The following is a 19,051-nucleotide window of genomic DNA, read 5'->3' as shown; positions in this document are numbered from 1 at the left end:
GGCACAAAGCTGTACCAGAGGAGGTTCAGACTGCATGTAAGGAAAAATTTCTTTCCTGTGAGGGTTATCTAATACTGAAGCAGGTTTCCTAGAGAGCTGGTTGATGCCCCATGCCTGTCAGCGTTCAAGAGACATTTAGATAATGTCCTCAATAACATGCTTTAACTTTTCGTTAGCACTGAAATGGCCAGGCAGTTAACTAGATGATTTTTGAAGCTTTCCAACTGACCTGTTACAGTCTGTATTTCAATTTTGTTGAGGAGAGGACTGTACTGAGTGCAGACAGAAGGCTATTAATACTTGCTATTTTACCAGAATTTACTCTGAAACTTTTAAGTGAATTACAGCTGTAGGGGAGAAGATATGTATGAAGAGTCCAGAGTTGGACCAGTCCAACTGCCTAGGCTCACATAGCAGCCACTTCCAGGGAACTTCAGCCAGAGGGCAGACAGACCCTCAGAACATTCACTGTGTCTCCTTCCACATGCCTACTTCAGCTTCACTAAGAGAGCAGTAATCAAGAAATTGTTTCTTAATCAGAGCACTACTTTTCCAGTTGGATATCAGCCTATTTGAGCTAATTCTCTTAGCCTTAACTCTACCTAGCAATACAGTTGCTAGATGGGCTAGTGATAATCAGCATTAGCCTGCAGTAAATGCTGGAGTGTCACTTCTTTACACGTGCTAGCATTCAATCTACAAGAGATATTCTTCTCTGAGATACACTTTAACCATACTGTTAAGAGAACAACACACGTCTAATCGTTAGCTGTACAAATCACTCATATGCAATTACACCAGGCTTCTGTTCTTGCTGTCGCATTCCCATGATGACACCATTATTAAAATTTAAGCTCATGTTTACTAACTATAACAACTGTAAAAGAATCAAGCCCTAACTATCACAGAGCTTTCAAGGCTGTGTTGCCTACTTGCATTTCCGTGATGCTGAAAAAGGACAACCTTCAGGAGCCTTATCATTTAACTTTGGAAAAGCAGCAGAATTTGTCCACATAAATTCTTTGATAATGTTCTCTATGCTGTTCTCAACCCAAATATTTAGTGTTACATCACTGCATAAAAACAACCCATTTCCTAGCTTTCTCTACTGTCTGCGTATGATCTGATTTGCAGATAAACTGTCCTTCAGGGAGGAGTAGAAGCTGGGCCCTTTCTCTTCTTCACCTGTGCTCAGAAGATACCGAGCATTTGGAATTACATTTCTGTTCACCCAAACATGCTGCAGGAGCTGATCCTCAAGACTGTTTTGCCAACACCCCCCCAAAAAAAGGGAGGATGTAAAAAGCCAGGACTTGAGCATCGTTAAATTTCCCAAAGTAAATGAAATCTTACAGAGTAAAATTTCAACTGGATGTGTTCCTGGGGAACAAATGGCAGGAAGGACAATCCTCAATCCTCTCCCCACTGTACTCCCTGAAATTAAGGATGTGTCCAGAGTTCCCCAGGCTAATGATAGAAATTTAATGTCCCTCAGTCCCAAATTAGCTTCTTTGTCATGCTCCTCCATGCTTTTTGTTCCTGCCAAATCACCTGAAATGTTCTAGCTGCGCTTATCTGCCAAAATATAATTTTCCCCCAGGAACTTGAGGGGTATAAAACATTTAAGAAATGTCTGCTTCTAAAGACAGAAGTGGTCTAATAGTTTTGGAAATCTTCCTAATCTTAAAGGTCCCTTCCAACCCAAGCCATTCTATGATTCTATGATAATGATTCTTTGAAGGGCGAAAAGCCAAACACAGAAATAATGGCTAAGCAGTTTTTGAACAAGCATGCTTTTGAGCAGTTTTAGGGCGTATTATCTTGTTATTAATAACACTTTCCACTCAGCTCCTCAGTCAAAATGGATGGCACTTTAATTTTGAGTGGAAGTGGTACATTAGTATGCTCTATTCAAGAGTTTTACTGCTGTGGGATGACTTAATGTTTCAGCTCCTCATGCAGGAATATCTACAATATCGTGCCTCCTTCTGTCTAATGCAGACCCTCATAGCTATTGACACTAGCACCAATTAGACAGAAGACATAAACAGTAAGCCTTCTGTAGTCCCAGCGCAGAGTTCTCATCAATTAAGTAATTCTTGCAATTCAATAAAACTGTCATTTATCTCCAAACATAAATGACATAGGATAAATGCAATACTGCCATCTCCCGAGCACCACTTTGGCGTGTCACTTCCATATTGTTCCTAATGCATGCACCAATCCAGATTTCCTAAGAAGCAGACTTCACAATGAAGTCTGAATGAAGTCACATTGAAAGATGCCTGCAGTATTTCCACAGTTCACAGGAAGAACTGGCTTCAACTAAATCAGACTTTAAAAAAGTCTTTAAAACACCACAATTTCTGTGAATAAATAAGGATTAAAAACTTTTCAAGGGACAACAAAACTTCCAAGATCTCCTTTCTTAAGTTTTAACAGCCAACAAGCTCTTTTCTCAGTGAACCCAACTGTCTTTCTCTGAAAGTAATAAGGAAACAAGGGTGTCATAACCTTATAAATAATAGTCAGCACTGTATATCACTTGGAACTGTGGTTTCACATGAAGCATTTCTAGCCTGGTTCCTAACATCAAAGTATCCTCTGTCTGATGGTGCAACAACAGAGAATTTAAAGGAAAACAGTAGTATAAGAGAACAGAATAATTCAGATACAAAACACTCCCACGGCAACATTAGAAAACAAATCACATAAATAATAATGGCAAAATACGCCAGTCTTGAAAGTAAACACAGCTGAAGAGAATGAAGCAACCAGGTATTTTTACAAATGGAGCTTCAGCAGTGACTGCACAAGCCTAATGCATATATTTTTAAAACCCTTGATGCACGTATATTAATTATACATTCCAGACCGAAGCATTGGTAGTGTCCTTGTTGTATTCCCTGCCTACATGCAGCCCTCAGAGACAGCAAGATAAAAGACATATTCACACAGTGTTTGCTCAAACTTCTTATGAGGCAAATCATTAACGAAATCCATTATTTCTAGGGCACAGATTCCCCAAAAGACAAAGGACACCAGTGCTCATGACACAGCCTGCAGATGCATCATACTGCCTAAAGGCAGGGCAGCAGGAGGTGAAGTATGTTTGTGTCTTCTCTCTAAACAGCATAGGCCAGATTGCACACAAAAATAAACAAGGAGCAACAGAGTATTCCCTTAAAGCTAACTTGTAAGAAGCAGCTAAAACAACACTCTGTAAATAAGCATATGCCACAAGATGAAGCATATGCTACCAGATGAACCTTTAAGACTACAGTCGAAACTGACACAGCCATTTATTATGTTAATCCTCCTGCTACAGCTAACACAAAGGTGCTCATAAGCATCCTTTTCTGATTCGGTAGTAGGTGCTTCTCCCGTGTCTTTCATCCTCAGATTTAGAGGCATCAGAAGTTAAGGGCTTTGTTATCCAGAAGAAAAAAAAAAAACAAAAACTAACTGTAAAGCTCACATCAACTCTAGCAAATCATAAGAGAACTGAAACACACTACACAAATAAATGCGTGAGGAGAATGATTATTTCCAATCAGTGAAATGGAGATACAGAAATTACACCCTGCAAAACCAGTGAACCAACTGGGGAACCAAAACCACCGTTCAGTTTTAAAATTGGGTGCTAACTACGCAAGCTATTTTCACTACCCTTCTCAGAAGACACCTCTCAGGAGCAAAGCACTTCCCTCTCCCTAAGGGAAATACTTCCAGAAGTGATGTTGGCCATCTTCACTGCCAAGTAGCAAATGGTGAAGTGACTGATCAGTGAGAAGGAGAATGATGGGGAGAGACTTCGTACCTGTCCAGTATATCTGGGAGAGGTATGATCAACCACTGCCATATTCCCAAACCTTCGTTGTTTGCTGAATGCCAGAATGTCCTGCTCAGCTCCTTCCCTGTCTTGTTCTCAACCAGCACCAAGGATATATTTCCCAGCAAGACACCACGGATAAGCCATGACATTCGTAGCTAGAAGAAAGAGAACATAAGAGATGAAACATAACAAACATTATCCAAAATTTAACAAATTCCTAACTCTTCATTTCTGTGTTTTCTTATCACCAAAAAGTCAATTCTCTCTCCCTTATGACCATGTAATCCTTTTAGAAAACTCCAGTTTCACCACACACATGGAAGCCTCTAAGGCTTAGTACATCCTATTTACTATTGGCGCTACTGCCCTTTCTTCTTGTTAAAGTTGAGTCCAAAAACATCTGATTTTGCTATTATATATGTGTCTGTAATTTAAAATGGATAAGCTAATAATCTATTATTGCAGAAGAAAGACCTCTCTCCCCTTAGGTGCCACTGATGAGACTCAAGTTAAGACTAAACTTTTACAGCAACATTTTTTTACATGCAGGCAGCAGCAAAATCATGGGGAGCATTAAGTATGATAATTATATTCTCATCCCTTGCTTACTCTTTCCAAAAATTAAAAATCCTTACCTTCTTGCTTCTACAGACTTTCTAATTAAGATTCAGTAATAATAATTAGGTGTTGTTTTTCTTTCTTTTAAATTAATTAAAATACCTTAGGGAACCTGTTTTCTACTTTTTGTTGTTACATTAAATGTAATGAAGTCCCTTCCTATGTTCTTACTCCTATGTATAGAAAAGTATTTCATGTAGATTTCACATTTTATGATTTTCCCTCCCTCGTTCTTTGAAAAGGAAGAAACCCTTCTCTGTCAGGCTAGTCTCAGAATCTTGTACGAATACAGCTGCCTGATCTTCTTGGAAAGAAGAAAAGCTAGTTCTTTGTTAATAAAATATATAGAAATACTACATGAGTCTCAATAATCATAGGAGGTGAGAATGTTGAAGAAATAAGTTCATTAAAGCTACATTAACGATGGATTTTTGGACACAGAAAGGTGTTCAGCACAGTGCCAATGCATGTTAAAAGATGGCCCTCAATTTTAACATTTCAAAACCAACAATTAAGTCAGGGAGCTAGGAATTAAATTTATATTTTGCAAAGGAATATCTGTTACTATTACCTTCTTGCTTGCTTTGATGGAATAAAATATTTATATCCATTTCTTAGCATAAAACAGAAGCTGCAAACTCTGGCCTGAGCTCTTTTATCGAGTGTATTAAGAGTGAGAAACCAATTATGTGACAAAACCTCAGAAATTCTGTTTTGAGAAAACTTCATCTCTGGGAGAGCAAAGTCTCATGGGGACACAAAGAGTGGACTGAGGCTAACCTAAGGCTACACTTGTCCTGCTGCACAAGGAAATGAGGAAAGATGATTTGTGGAGTCAGCACTGGTGTACATGATTGGATGTATTTGCATAGCATTTTGTTGCTAAGTGTACATCAGGAGCAAATTTCAGTGGTGGGCTCTCTCTCTCATTTCCCTAATAGAGGAGTCATATTATGATCAGGACTAAACTTTAGTGAGAAGTTTGTAATCTACCCTTTTTTCCTGTTTCCTCCTTGGCCATGAAATGTTTGGAGTCACTCTGTGACACAGCTAGGCAAGGACTGAATTCATACACACAAGTTCACCACCACTGGTGAAAGAAGCTGCTGATAAAGCTTTGTGGTATAGGAGGTTGATGTCAGCAAACTTCAGGACATCTGCAGGCTATTCCTAACTGTTACTGCACACATGGCATCAATGTCAGGTGACAATCAAGATAGTAAAGAACAAGGTGAGCATTTAATATTCTTGAGCGTCTATAAAGTGAGAATGAAACTACAGTGAAAATTGCTTTCCCTTCAGTACCACTTTCAGATCCAGTGAAGTCTCAGAATCACAGACTGTAGGGGCTGGAATGGACCTCTAGGGATGATCTAATCCATCCTCCTGCTAAAACAGGTTCCCTACAGCAGGCTACATGGAAAAGCATCCAGATGAGTCTTGAATAGCTCCAGAGAAGGGGACCCCAGGTCCTTTCTCTTGAAGTTTATCAGGACTGAACTTTTTTTTTTGAAACTTCCAAAGCCAGACAACGAACAGGCTGATTATGGTGGACATGCAACAAATTCAACCTACTGCAGGAAAAACAAATCCTCTAACTGACAAGCTTCATGTGAAAAAGTTTCAGGACATTAATGCCAATTGTACTGTAACACCCTATGTGAAATTTCTAAGACAGATAAGATGGAACAACTTAACTTCACTGTGCCATTTTCACAATTCAAAATTGAGGAGGTAAAGCCTTGAACATCTTAATATACACAAGATTTCAGACCTCTGTCTCTTCTGGAGACCTGCCAGACAATAAGAGGCAGAATCTACATTGTCAGAAGCGAGGAAAGAGCAAGCCTTTGATAGCTATTAACATAACACTAGAGTACAAGCTGAAGCAACTGATGAATTGGAATGGATGCCTTTGCACACATGTCAGCTGTTTGAGGGAAAGATGTAGCTGGCATTAGATGTGGGAGATCAGCTCGCTGGCAAAGTGCAATGTGCAGGCTCTAATGAACTGGCTCCGAGTGAATTGACTGTCACTGTGTCCAAATGGGCATTTTTGGCCACATTTTCTGTCATTTCTAAGCTTCACAGCAGGGCAGTCCAGGTCTTTTCACACCTGCTGAAGTGAACCAGAGCAGATGATGTGCTGGATGCCATAGTAAAGACTTCCAAATGGGGCTGGCATTCATTCTACAGAATACACCATCAGTGATGGCAGGTGGTGCCACATACATTATGAGTTCCTGTAAATAGCGTAGGGCAATGCTTAGAAAAATCTGAATTTGGGCTGTTGGTGGCATATCCCCAACATTACATATCAAATATCTTCCTCTGTGTTAAACCAGCAGCAAAAGAGTCAGAAACATCATTTAGGAATTAATTAAGCACTGTAGGTAGACATTGGCTCAATACTGCCTTGCTTTCTGGCTTTAGAACCCACTGTAACTGATGATTAGCTGAAAGACCACTAATCTTCATCAATAACAACAGGGCTTGGCAAGTTTAGAGGTGAAGAGAAACAATAAGGGTACCAGATACACAGCTCCAAAACTATCTGAGAACTAAGCAAAACTTGCATTTTATTTCTGTATGCGCAAAAGAAGAAGAATACCAAGACCCTCCTGGATAAACTTTGGGCCTCTGAGAAATTTCAGATCTCATACATCATTCAGTGACACAACAGCAAGGTGTCAAGAGAAGAATCAGTTTTGGTAAGAACAGAAACAGCATATGAGCGGTACAAATATTAAAACCAGCACTTAAAATAAAAAGGATGCTAACAACATTTTGCAAAATAAAGCACATGAAAGGATGCGCTAGAGGCATATTTATGTTGCATTTTTCATGCTCATAAATGTTGTGAATCAATGTTATTAACATGTACACTTCTAAGTTGTTTAAAACTCAAAGAACAGAGGAGAAAAAAAGACATGCCTTGCTGCTGCCAGCATGGGGCTCAGAACGTGCTCAAGGAATTATTTCAATTATTGATTTACACGCTTTAAAAATACAACACTTTTGCATAGGAAAGAAAACTGAGTTAATAACCACGGAGCATGAAACCATCTTTCATAACCCAAATGAGAGGGCAAACTTCAACTATGCTGTTTTACATCAACATATTATGTTCATCTTCTAGAGGGGCCGGATTTACATTCAAAAACTAATTTCAGATTTAAAAAAAAAGCCTGGCTCAGTTTGGTACCTCTTTCAGTAATATAATGGAGGCTTACATGAAACAGCTAGTTGAAATGTCAAAACTGCATCAGAAAAAAAAAAAAATCATTGTTTTAAACATGGCCAAAGGCACAAAGCTCTTTTACAGGGATCTCTTTTCATTGTTTTGCAGCCCAGCTATACCCTTTAAAATGTTTGAAGCAGAATCTAATGAAAATGAAATCATTTCGTTACCAATTACAGGGGAGTCCCACTTGCAAAGAGCAAGCTTCTCTTCTATGAGTATGATGACATTTAAAGCTAATTTTAAGTTCATCACAAATCAGGAAACACCATCTCTATTGTTATTCTCCTCCCGTATTATAGCCCACACCAACACCTCTTGCCCAGGTTTTAATTTTCAGTTATGGCACTGAGGTCCATCAGATTCTCTCGTGCTGAGCAAAGAGCAGCCTGTCTAAAAACAGTTTCCAGGCTGCTCATGTGTCTGCAGCGACTTTCAAGCAGCAGTAATAATCACGATCCACCACAAAATGAGATCTCTCAGAACAGTTATAACTTCTGCTGCTCAGCCAGGTATACACTGCACCAAGCCCTCAAAAATGCAGTAGTCTTAGGCCTGGTCTTATATCTCTTTACCACAGAAGCCCAAACACTTGGGGAAAACACAGTGCATGACTTATGGTTAACAAGCACCACAGCATCCTTTGAAGCATAAGGCTGCAGATGTTGGAGAACGTCTGAAAAATGGAATAAAAAGCAAAGTCAGTGTAGTGACTCTGCATCTGCCTAGCAATAGTTCTGGGACTGAAGGAGATGGGACTGCCACGTTGTCCAGATGTGGGAGGCCAGAATGCAGTTCATAACTTCCACACAAAGGGCAAGTTCTCCCTTGACACCTGCAAAACTCTTTTGTCAGCTCTCTGACATCTTTGCGTAAATACTGAGAAGCAGGTGGCCATTACAATCTGGAAATTGTGTACACCTAAGGGATATCAGCTGTGGCAAAGTAATTTAGTTTTGCCATGGGTGGCGTCTGAGATGACAGCACTTCCTTTGGACTTGAATTGCAATGTGGTTTCCTGAATTCCCAGACTGTAGTGCAGTTACTGATGACAGGCATATGGGCTGCTTCTTTAAAATGAGGAAATGTCCAACCACCCCGTGAGCCTGTGCTCTTACAGCCCTGTGCAGGCCACCCAATTCCTACTCTGAGGAGAGGATCAACAAGATGAAGCAAAAGGGAGAATAATGCTTTTCTCTATTGTTCAACGTTTATAAAACTTGCCTTCAAATCAGGACAACATCGGATTAATTCTTCAGAGTTTACGTGCATTCCTGTGCTCAATTACACACGTTTTTCTTTCTGATGAACTTTTAGATGTGGGTTAAAAATATTTTCCATTTTACTACCGTGTCTCAGTCTGGTTTCTGAATCATTTTCTGTTTCTTTTTTTTCATTGTGTTCACCCTTGCTGGTCACCTCAGAGCATCTCTTGTGAACTACGTGTGCCATTTCCTGCACCCTCCCAAGATTTACTAGAATTGTCAGTTTCCCTCTTACATTTAAACTGGGCATTAAATACACTGTTAATGGGTCAACAGGCAAAGGGCTCTATTTAATGTGCAACATGAAAAAGATAACAAAGACTGTCTGGACAGCAAACAAGGGAAATTCTTTGAAGTCAGGATACTCTAGCCAAGATCTAATAAAGTAACAAAAAAGAAAAACTAACTGAACCAAGAACAAAGGGCAGCATCACAAACCAGCAGCTCTGACCTGCCAAAAGCACTGCAGAAAAAAGAAAAATGAAAATATAAAGCTGCTCAAAAAAAACAGGAGTAAAGTGCAATACGAAGCTATATACAAAGTGCAGGGCACATTAGGTCCAATCCCAAATGTGTGGGAAAGTACAGGCTATGTTTATGACTCTGTCTCCTGCATGGGTTTTTATCCTCATCTTTTGATCTATGTGAGGCAGAACAGAGTAGATCAGTCTGATTTTTCCTTTGTGAGCTAGAGAAGCCTTGTGCAGGGCATGGGAAATGCTATAGGAGACAGCACACAAGCAGCCCAGCATATTCCTAGTGACTGAGCTCAAGCAGAGGAAAGCACAAAATGGTGGAACACGAAGATGAAGGGATGTGTCTATCCTGTACTCAGCAGCAATACCTAAGCCAAAGATCATCCTGGATCCGGGATCTCTCAGTGCTTTATGTCACTGCTGCAAACACCCGTCCAGAATCTCAATAGGTGCTGGGTCTCTGATTCTTTGTAGCTGGCAAGCACCACAGTATGCTTGACTGTTTCCTTATCAGCACTGGAATATGTCCTGGTTCCATGGACATTTTGGCCAGATAAGATAGCTCCCCCTGCGTGGTACTGCAGCAGAGAATGCTCCTTGTGATGAGGCTAAAGCAATTAATTCCTCTGTACAACTCAAGCTGAAAAGTCAACATTTGTTATGGTGGATGTTATTGTCTAACATAGCTCAACACAATAGAGGCAAATTAAGAGATAAGAGAAAAAATAGGAGCTTCAGGAAACAGAGAGGCTAGTGCTCCTGTGTTACAAGGGAAGAGGGGAGTGAAAATCAGCAAACTGTGGACATCTGCTGACCTCACTGCTGCTCTCACACTTTCCATGTAAGGCCATAAGTGTCCAAGGCAGGTGTGCTCTATGCACACAAGAGAGGTGAACAAACTGTGAGGTGGGGTTGTGCATTCAACCCCACCAGCAGGAGTTCAACTGAGCTGGCTGTGCTGACACTGGGGTAGACAGATAGAAGAAGGAGGAGGGATAGAAAATGACCAGCCTGAGGAAAGCCTCCATCACTTTCATGTGTTGCTGCCACCTGTGAATCTGAGGAAAATCTCTCTGGATGGATTGAAACAAGCTGTCAGAACTAACAACTACGAAAGGGCAGGCAGGTTTATGGCTTGATCTGACTGCAGAAGAATAAATGGATCTAATCTACACGCAAGTGCTCAGATCCCTTTATCACATGAATCATAAGTGAACTTTGTCAGTGGGATTTCAGTTGCCAGAGAACTTGTCCTGTTTGTGATATGCCAGGTGGAGCTGTCAGCACTGACAGGTAGAAGAAAACTCATCTTTTAGAGCCCGACCTTGAGTCAGTTCAGTTGGGAAGTGATTGAGGGTGAAAAAAATACAGGATAGGACTGCGGTATTTTCACAGCCTCTTTTCTGACCTTTACTTCACTGCACAGGAGCTTGTTGGCACCTACTGGAAGAATAAGTGTGTGGGGGAGTATCTCTTTTCTCCTCTTGTATTGAAAAGTGGAATCAAATTATTCTGCTCACAGAAAGATTGTGCCAGTAAAATAGAATTTGAAGCCACCGGGGGCTCATTGAGAAGAGAAGCTTTTACACTATATGAAAAGACAAGAGACAAAAACCCTTGCCAAACTCCTTTACTCTATATTACCAACAGCTGCAATGCTGGATGTGTCCGGATGCCTTTTAAGTGCCAAGGGGAGTGACGGAGGTGGGATGGCATGTGAGCAGATGAAATACACGACAGCTTCTCCCCTGATAGCAAGTTTAATTATTTGCACTGTTGTATACACAAGGTAAAAATATAAACATATTGGGAAATCATTCACTCTGCTTCCTGTGTCAGGTAGATGATGAAAAACACTTGCTCTTGCTGGTCCATGGCAGAACAAGGTCTTAAAATATTCAGAACCTGCATATGCCTTTGTCACAGAAGGGAGGAAAAACAAGGTAGAATGTATTTCCTAAAGAAGGAAGACATTAATATATCAAGAGAGCAAACACAGATGTGCTTTGCTGTACGTACTGAGATACACAACAGAAGAGAACCAAACTTTAAGCAAAAGAAACACTCAAGTATTTTAATTTCAGAGCATTTTCTTATGTATCCCTTTCTGTCCTTTCTGCATTTTTAGATCAGTGCAAGAGGAAAGGCCTGATTTTTTTTATCTGTTGTAAGAATCAATTTCCCCAAGCAATCCTGCTCCAGGGTCCAGAAGCTCAGGATGAGCAATCAAGACATGTGACTCAAAATCATAAGCCATAAATACAATCAGTGATGATATAATCTGTGAAGCTATAGACCAGATAAAAAGACAGAGATGATATCTTTCTCTAACCAGAAGTTTAAGGGTTAAATACAACTGATTTGGAAATGACAACTACTTGTGCACAATTATCTAACAAATATTGATATACTTGCTTAAGTTAACATATTATGACTATTAACAGCTTTTCTGCTTGAGCATGAATCTGGCTTGTTTTGTATGAATTTATCTCCACTGCTGGTAACTCCTAAGAGTTGCAGAGGACTCCACTGCTGGGTGCTCCTAAGAGCATGGCCTCTGTGAGGAGTTTTGAGGTGCAACGTGATGAAGGCCTGCCAGCTTGAATCTCAGCTGAGCTAGAAGAAACATGCACTGAGTGGATTTTCTGAGTGGATTTTCTTGGATTTTGCAAATATAAAGCAGCCAGCCTCTTTCTCTCTGCATTTATGCAATGCTGGCTGTCCTACCTTAGCTCATAAATCCAATTACAAAAACTTGCTACATCATGTGGGATCATACAATCAGGGCAATACACACCAGGCTTCTCAGTATACATTTAGTGGTTTTTCAAGCAGATAACCACCTCTTTTCTTTGCACATTAGGACATTAAGTAAATATTTCAAAGACAAACCATGGAGAAAGTGGCTGCTGGGCTACTGATCTAGTGCCTATATTTGAAAACCAGAGTCAGGCATAGTGAAAAGTGTGAAAGAAAAGAAAACATGACTTGCCTCACAGGGGGAGTTCCTCAATGGGGCTGGAAATGTAGCGCTGGTCATTACAGTGCTTGCTCCTGCTGTTGCTTTGCTGGTGTCAAGGATCAGGGCAAAATCTAGATAAAAGAGCAGGAAGAAGGTCAAACTGCAGAACCTACTTTCTGGTTTTGGGAAACTTCCTTAAAGCCTATGTAAGCTGGCTCCTACTACAGCAGGATGTCAGATAGGAAAATATATTTTTCAATTTCATAGGGAAGCAGCTTCACATTCTCATTGGGCAGCCCGACTACTTTCCTCCTACAGTTATCTTCTATTCCTCCACAACTTCCAATTTATCTTTCTTGCAAAGGTGATTTAGCATCTTTTTCAACACACACACACACACACACAAAAACAAACTTGGAAACAAATCTTCATCTTCATCAAAACAAAATCAAACAGTGGCAACAAAATAACGAGAGAAGCATTAATGCAGCTTGAAGTACTTTTGCTACCTTAAACATTAGTAGTAACCAGAGGAACAAGTAGTAACGTTAGAGTTCTTCCTTGACAGCTCTAGACCAAAAAGTATATATTGCAATATTTCAGTTCTGGAAGGTACAACTACCTGGATCTTAGTTACTTGAGCATACAATGAAATTGCCTCTACAGCACAGACAGATCATGAATCATCATCATTTCTTTGCCATCTCTCCATAGTAACCACTTTCTGGGCCTTTGATTTCTTGTTTACCTATGCTTCAATTCATTTGTGGTTTGCAGTACTGTGAGCTGAGCCATCAGGTGGCATAAATCAGAATAGCTGCACTGTAGTCTGTATCAGTTCACTAGAAAGCAGAGAATCTCACTCTTTATGTTTAACAATGGATGTAACTTTGTAAACCAATGTTGGGATTATACACCATTAACTCTGCTGTTATTGCATCCTATTAAAATGCTCCATGCCTCAACAATAAATGCTTTCAATGATTTACATTATTGCATTAGGAAAAGTCTTATCGTGCCAGGCAGCCTGCATATCAAAACTCAACCAGCAGTAGTTCAATGTCCAGGGTATAAACCTTCAATGGTTTCTATGAGAAGGATTAGGAATCCTGGGATTTGGATAGAGGAAGCAAGTATGCAGTAGTTTTATATATATATATATATGTGGAACTCGAGGGACAAGAGAGCAAAGAGAAGGAAAATTTGGAAGCTTGAGGGGGAAAAAAGAAGCAAAACAGACACAGAAAAAGTAAATCAGAAATAAAAAACAGTTCAGTGTGGTGGAGGGGCACACAGATGAATGCTTCATGCACAGTTGTCTAGAGGGAGGCAGGACTTCTCTCTGTGGTCAGCCTAGGAAACCTGAGGTACTAACTAGCCTCTTCCTAAAGATGGAAAGTAAGCAGGATAGTCCTGCTCAAAGCACAGATAGCAGAAAGATGTTTTTGTTTCACTGAAGGCTGAATCTGTAAGTACACAAGAAACCTCCCCACCGTTTGCTTATCTTTTTTTGCTATCTGCTTTCTGCACTATTTACTTTTCCATACCTTCAACTGAAGGAAAATGGTTGTACTCCAGGCTCCCAATTCGCCATGGAGAAGCACGGGGTGCTGATGAGCCCTCCATCCAGCCACAGTCCCCTTCTTCAAATGAGCAGTAAAAGCCAGAAGGAAGTTTTCCTGCAAGGTGGAGAGAAACACACATACAGAAGAACACAGATGAGCTGTGGATAAGACACCTAGGCACACACAGAAGCTGACTATTTTTATAGAGCTGCCCAGGACAGACAACTCCATAGCTGCTTTTTATGTGGAGTCATGCACGTGCCTGACCATACAGACAGTGGTAAGGGAGGCAAGCCCAGGACTGTGATTAAACGCCTCCCTCCAGACAAACTGAAGGAAGATGATATATTTCAGTATGCATCATGGGGCATTCAGGTATTTATCTGGCCTCTACTGCTGGGGAAATCTTGGACAGCGATATTTACTAACGTGCTTCCCTCTTCATGCCCGTAGTCAGCCCAGCTCAGCACTGTGACCTCTCCCCTTTGTGAGAAGTGCCTCTAATGAGGTCTCAGATAAAGCACTAAACCCTTCTGTGCTTCAGTTCCTGCATCTGTGGATCTGTTTGGTGGGGTGAATGGAAGAAAATAGTTTATTTTAAGCCATACTTTCAGGATTCAAAGCCCACTCATTCTGTCACTGGCTTTGGATTTCAAGCAGGTTTCCAGCTCCAAACAATAAAGACATACTAGCTTTTTGCCTTTAAATTAATGAGTTTTAAAGTAATAATCACCACATTCAAAGCAGCATGTCTGCATACCTTCGTCATCGCCTTTGTCCACATTGCAGGTTCTTACAGAATGTTTAAAGCACATCTGAGCCATACACTTACACTGCCACAGGTAAAAATGCTCCATTGTGCCACAATTCACTCAATTTGAAAATTTATAAAATCACATTTCCCATCATCTTTAATAAAAACACATTGCCTAATTTCTACTGATGATAGGTTCTACCGTTGCATTTCTCTTCTTCAGCACAATGGCAGATTCTGACCTTATTAAGTAACCTCAGAGAAAACGAGCCTTGTAAAATGTCATGTAAAAATCACCTGCATTATAACATGATCTTCACTTTCAGTGAATAACTCATCATCTATAATACAGATTTTGTGCCCAGGATGTAGCTGACAACGCTGCCAGGTATGGGGAAGCTTCCCAGCAGTAAAAAGGGCACAAACTTCTTTCATGGGAAAAGCTAGCCTAGGAAAAAAAGGTGCACATTAAATATGGAGTTCCATTACACACCAAAGATGCCAGAACAGACATAAAGAAGAGCGATGACTGCTTTTATCCTTCAATATAGACAAACCAGTCCTAGGGTGTGGCAGTATAAAGCCCCTGAACACAGGTGCTCAGTGGGTCTGTTCTTTCTTCCAGTAAGGTAGAAAAAGTGCTAGGATGTTCAGATGTAGCTATAAAAGGGATGATGATATTCCTGACTTCTCACAGCTTTTACTGTTATGTACTCAAATCTGTGCTAGCAGTTTAGCCTATATTTATTTCTCCTTCCCTCTGCCCCTAAAGATCCCCTAAAACTGTCTTTGTTGTTTTTTTTTTTTTTTTTTTATTTTATTTTTGAAAGGAAAGAAAACGAGACCAGAAGTCTGTTTGAAATTGCCAGATAAAAATAAATTTAATGTGTAAACACATTATAAAACCACATATCCGGGAAATTAGTTTTTCCTTTCAACTGTTTGTCAAAGTCAGAGTAAAAAATTCTTGACTTACAAAAAGTAGGATAAACTACAAGCTCCTAAAGCAAAAGAATCTGCTGGTGGGGTGATACCAGGAATTTCATTAACTTCCCTATGAGAAGAAGAGGCTCCTGAACTCATGAATGTGAAGAATCTTTCCCTCTAAAGCTTTTTGTCTATAAAGCGAGAATCAGTATCCACACCCCAGATAATGTTTATCATCTGATCAAAATGTTGAAATATGATCAGAATTCCCTGTCTGAGGACTGCAGGTCAATCAAACATCTCTTCACAGGGCTTCAGCTCTCATTTATACACAGAATTACAGAATGATTTGGGTTGGAAGGGAACCTAAAGCCCACCCAGCCCCAACTCCTGCCATAGGCAGGGCTGCCCCCCACCAGCTCAGAGTTTGCCAGAGCCCATCCAACCTGGCCTTGGGCACCTCCAGGGATGGGGCACCACAGCTCTGGGCAGCAGTGCCAGGCCTCAACACCCTCTGAGTAAAGATTATCTGTTGTCCTGCCTCTACATTTCTTCATAAAAAATCCCTCCCCACCTTTCTTGTTTGCCCCTTCTAAGTACTGGAAAGTCACAATGCGGTCTCCCGAGAGCTCTCCCTTCTCTAGGCTGAACAAGCTCAGCTCTCTCAGCATGTCTCCATAGCAGAGATGCTCCAGCGCTCTGAGCACCTTTGCAGCCTCCTGTGGACCTGCTCCAACAGCTCTGCATCCTTCTTGTGCTGGGAGCTCCAGAGCTGAACATAGCACTGCAGGTGTGTTCTCATGGGAGCAGAGTTGAAGGAGAAACATATCCCTCAACTTTCTGCACTTCTTTTGACGCAGCCCAGGATACAATTAGCTTTGTGGACTGCAAGTACATACCTCAATAGGAAATGCACTGTCAGTGATGCATTCATTTTCCTCCTGGTCTACCCTGAGAAAATTGCTGGGGAACAGAACTGCATTGTCTCGACAGGAATAAATCTAAGATCCTGAATCACAGCTCGCTTCACAGAGGTGACTGAAACAAATCTTTCATCTATGGCTTTTTAGTAGGTCCAAATTTGAACCCAGAACCTGACATACAGGTGAGAGGTATATTTTATTGCTTTTGTTTCCCTCATTCATCCAAATTTGTTATGAAAAGATCAAAAACTGAAAGTTGAGGTTTTTACAAGTCTCTCCTTTAAAAAAACATCTCCCAATTCATTCAGCCTAGTCCTTAAATGTGGAGTTGTTAAGCTGAAAGTTGCTTCCCTGTGCTTTACCCCACTACAGAATTTGATTATATTGCATTGTGCTGCCTGAGGCTGAGATCCAAAGAAAATGACAAATTATGATGTGTCCTGAATTCCTACTGAAACAGCTTGGCTTGGTGTCCAGCTGAATTCATTTCACGGCCCTACGTTATCTAGGTTGATGTAAAGAAGTCAGAGCAGCAGGAGGAGTCTAAGTAGTAATCCCTGCCTGGAAGCCAGAAAAAGCTCACTGTAGATGAACAAGTAAGGATAGAAATAAGAAGCTATTACTTCCCCAGAAATTTGATTGCTCCTCCACAGATTAATCTTTTATGAATTTTCAGATGTCTTGTGCACCAGTGCAATGTTCTTTGCTGCTCTTTCTTACTTCAAATACATGGAATTGTAAGTGCTGTACATATAGCTGCTTCACAAAGTGCACTTTGGCCAGCACTCCTCTGTCAGCATCTACTTCTCAGTGTTCTGAATGCTTATAATTCTAACTTGCATTAGTGTTCACACTGCACTAATGAAGGAAAGCTAACCTGATTTTATTGTAAAAACAAGTGAAATGGAGCAGTCATTATGCCTACTGAAACAGTAGGTCATGTTGTGTATTATCACTGGTGAAAGAAACTTCAAAAGGTTTAGAACTCCCTAAAATCAAGAGGCAGCTTATGGATTTGGGACAGAGAATAAAGTAATCCAATCAAAACTAAAGCACTGTGAGAATGCAAGTCTTTGCATTTCTTTGAGAAACAGAGATGCTGAAGGGTGTTAAACATTTTTTTTAACCAAGTATCTTCAAGCCTTCTGAATGATTTTGCCTGAGAGGTTGTTAAACTCAAGTGGCTTTGTTTGTCTTAAAAAAACAAAACCAACAACAACAACCTTTACCTCATTTTTTTTTCATCCTTTAACAGCAGAAAGCCAAACTAGCAACTGGAATAATTTATGAAGCAGATGGAACAGGTTCATTAATGGCTGGCTCTTGACTCAAAACCAGGTGCAAATCAATAAGTTTAAAGTTTTGAGTGAAGTTCCAGACCTGTATTATAGAGGACAAAAACATAAAAGATTACTCATTTTTTGTACAGACCTTTCCCAAATGTAGGAGAAAATCTCAGAAGGCATCTACTCAAAAAGTTCAAAGAAGCACATGAATCTTAAATGTGAGCTTGTTTTCAATGGCTGTCTCTGTGCTACCAAAGTTGTCTACCGTATTCTATCGGAAATGAAGAAGAGAAAGGGAAAATACATTTCAATACAGTCAACAAGAGTTTTCCTTTAATGATGGAAAGATTGCTACGTTGAGAACTGCCAGAAATTAAAATTCACTGCTAGAGTCGCAGCTTTTGATCAAGAAAGGAACAAAAGGATGTGAGTATGCAAGACAGGAACCTTAACAGGACTACAATGCAACAGGCTGTTTTTTCATTTGGTTTGCTGCTGGGGGATTCTGCCGCCTGTATCTATCAGTAAGACATCTATGAATCCACTGTTGTTTCCTTTTCTGCCTGGAAAGTGAACTGGCTGCTCTAGAATTATTTATCTGTACTTCTTTTTTTTTTTTTTTTTTTTTTTTCCAATTGCTTGTGCTATCTCAAATTCAAACTTCACAGGTTCCTATTCTACTTGTCATCCGATTTTTGACAGCTATGTGTATGCACTTATCTGACTATACAGAACAGTTTGAGTCACTCCTATTGTGAACCAGATACTAGTCTTTCTTACCTCATCTGCTAGCGTTAATCCAATTTGTTTAACATTCTTAAATATTCAGTGAGGCAAAGAGTGAAAATTATTCTATAACCCAGTGGTTATGCAATTCATGTGCAAGGCAGAGGATATTACTCTCAATCTTTCTTGCAGGTAATGTTTATATACTGTGAAGGAGCAATACCAGGAGAGACTGAATAATGCTTTCTCTTCCAAACTGTATATTCCAGACCACACTGCTTTGGAAACTTTCAAAGGAAATCAGAAATACAGGTTCAAATTCATTCAGACAGAAGAAAGAATCAGTCCTGGGTTTGTCACATCTTGAGTGAATCCTCTAAGTTCTGGGTCTCCAGATAATAAACGTACTACCAACACTTTCATTTTTACTACATACTTTTTAAAAATACCTCCACACATTTCCTACATGCTCC

At 40.2% G+C, this 19,051-nt stretch overlaps 1 protein-coding gene across 1 annotated transcript in view; it reads right to left on the bottom strand.

Annotated features, from left to right (window-relative positions):
• The window catches only part of LOC122174887 (ALK tyrosine kinase receptor-like), a 175,514-nt gene that overhangs the window by 7,679 nt on the left and 148,784 nt on the right, over positions 1–19,051 (bottom strand). The window contains exons 6-8 of the mRNA XM_042862231.1: positions 13,945–14,076; positions 12,428–12,528; positions 3,821–3,990 (exon numbers count right to left, since the gene is read on the bottom strand). Of these exons, the coding sequence (XP_042718165.1) occupies positions 3,821–3,990; positions 12,428–12,528; positions 13,945–14,076 (403 nt within the window). The remainder of the gene's footprint in view (positions 1–3,820; positions 3,991–12,427; positions 12,529–13,944; positions 14,077–19,051) is intronic.

The sequence above is a fragment of the Lagopus leucura genome, unplaced genomic scaffold, assembly GCF_019238085.1.
Source record: "Lagopus leucura isolate 7727_CA_CO unplaced genomic scaffold, USGS_WTPT01 Super-Scaffold_73, whole genome shotgun sequence".
NCBI classification, from domain to species: domain Eukaryota; kingdom Metazoa; phylum Chordata; class Aves; order Galliformes; family Phasianidae; genus Lagopus; species Lagopus leucura.
Note: the sequence above shows the minus strand (reverse complement) of the source record. Positions and strands in the feature narration are given on the sequence as shown.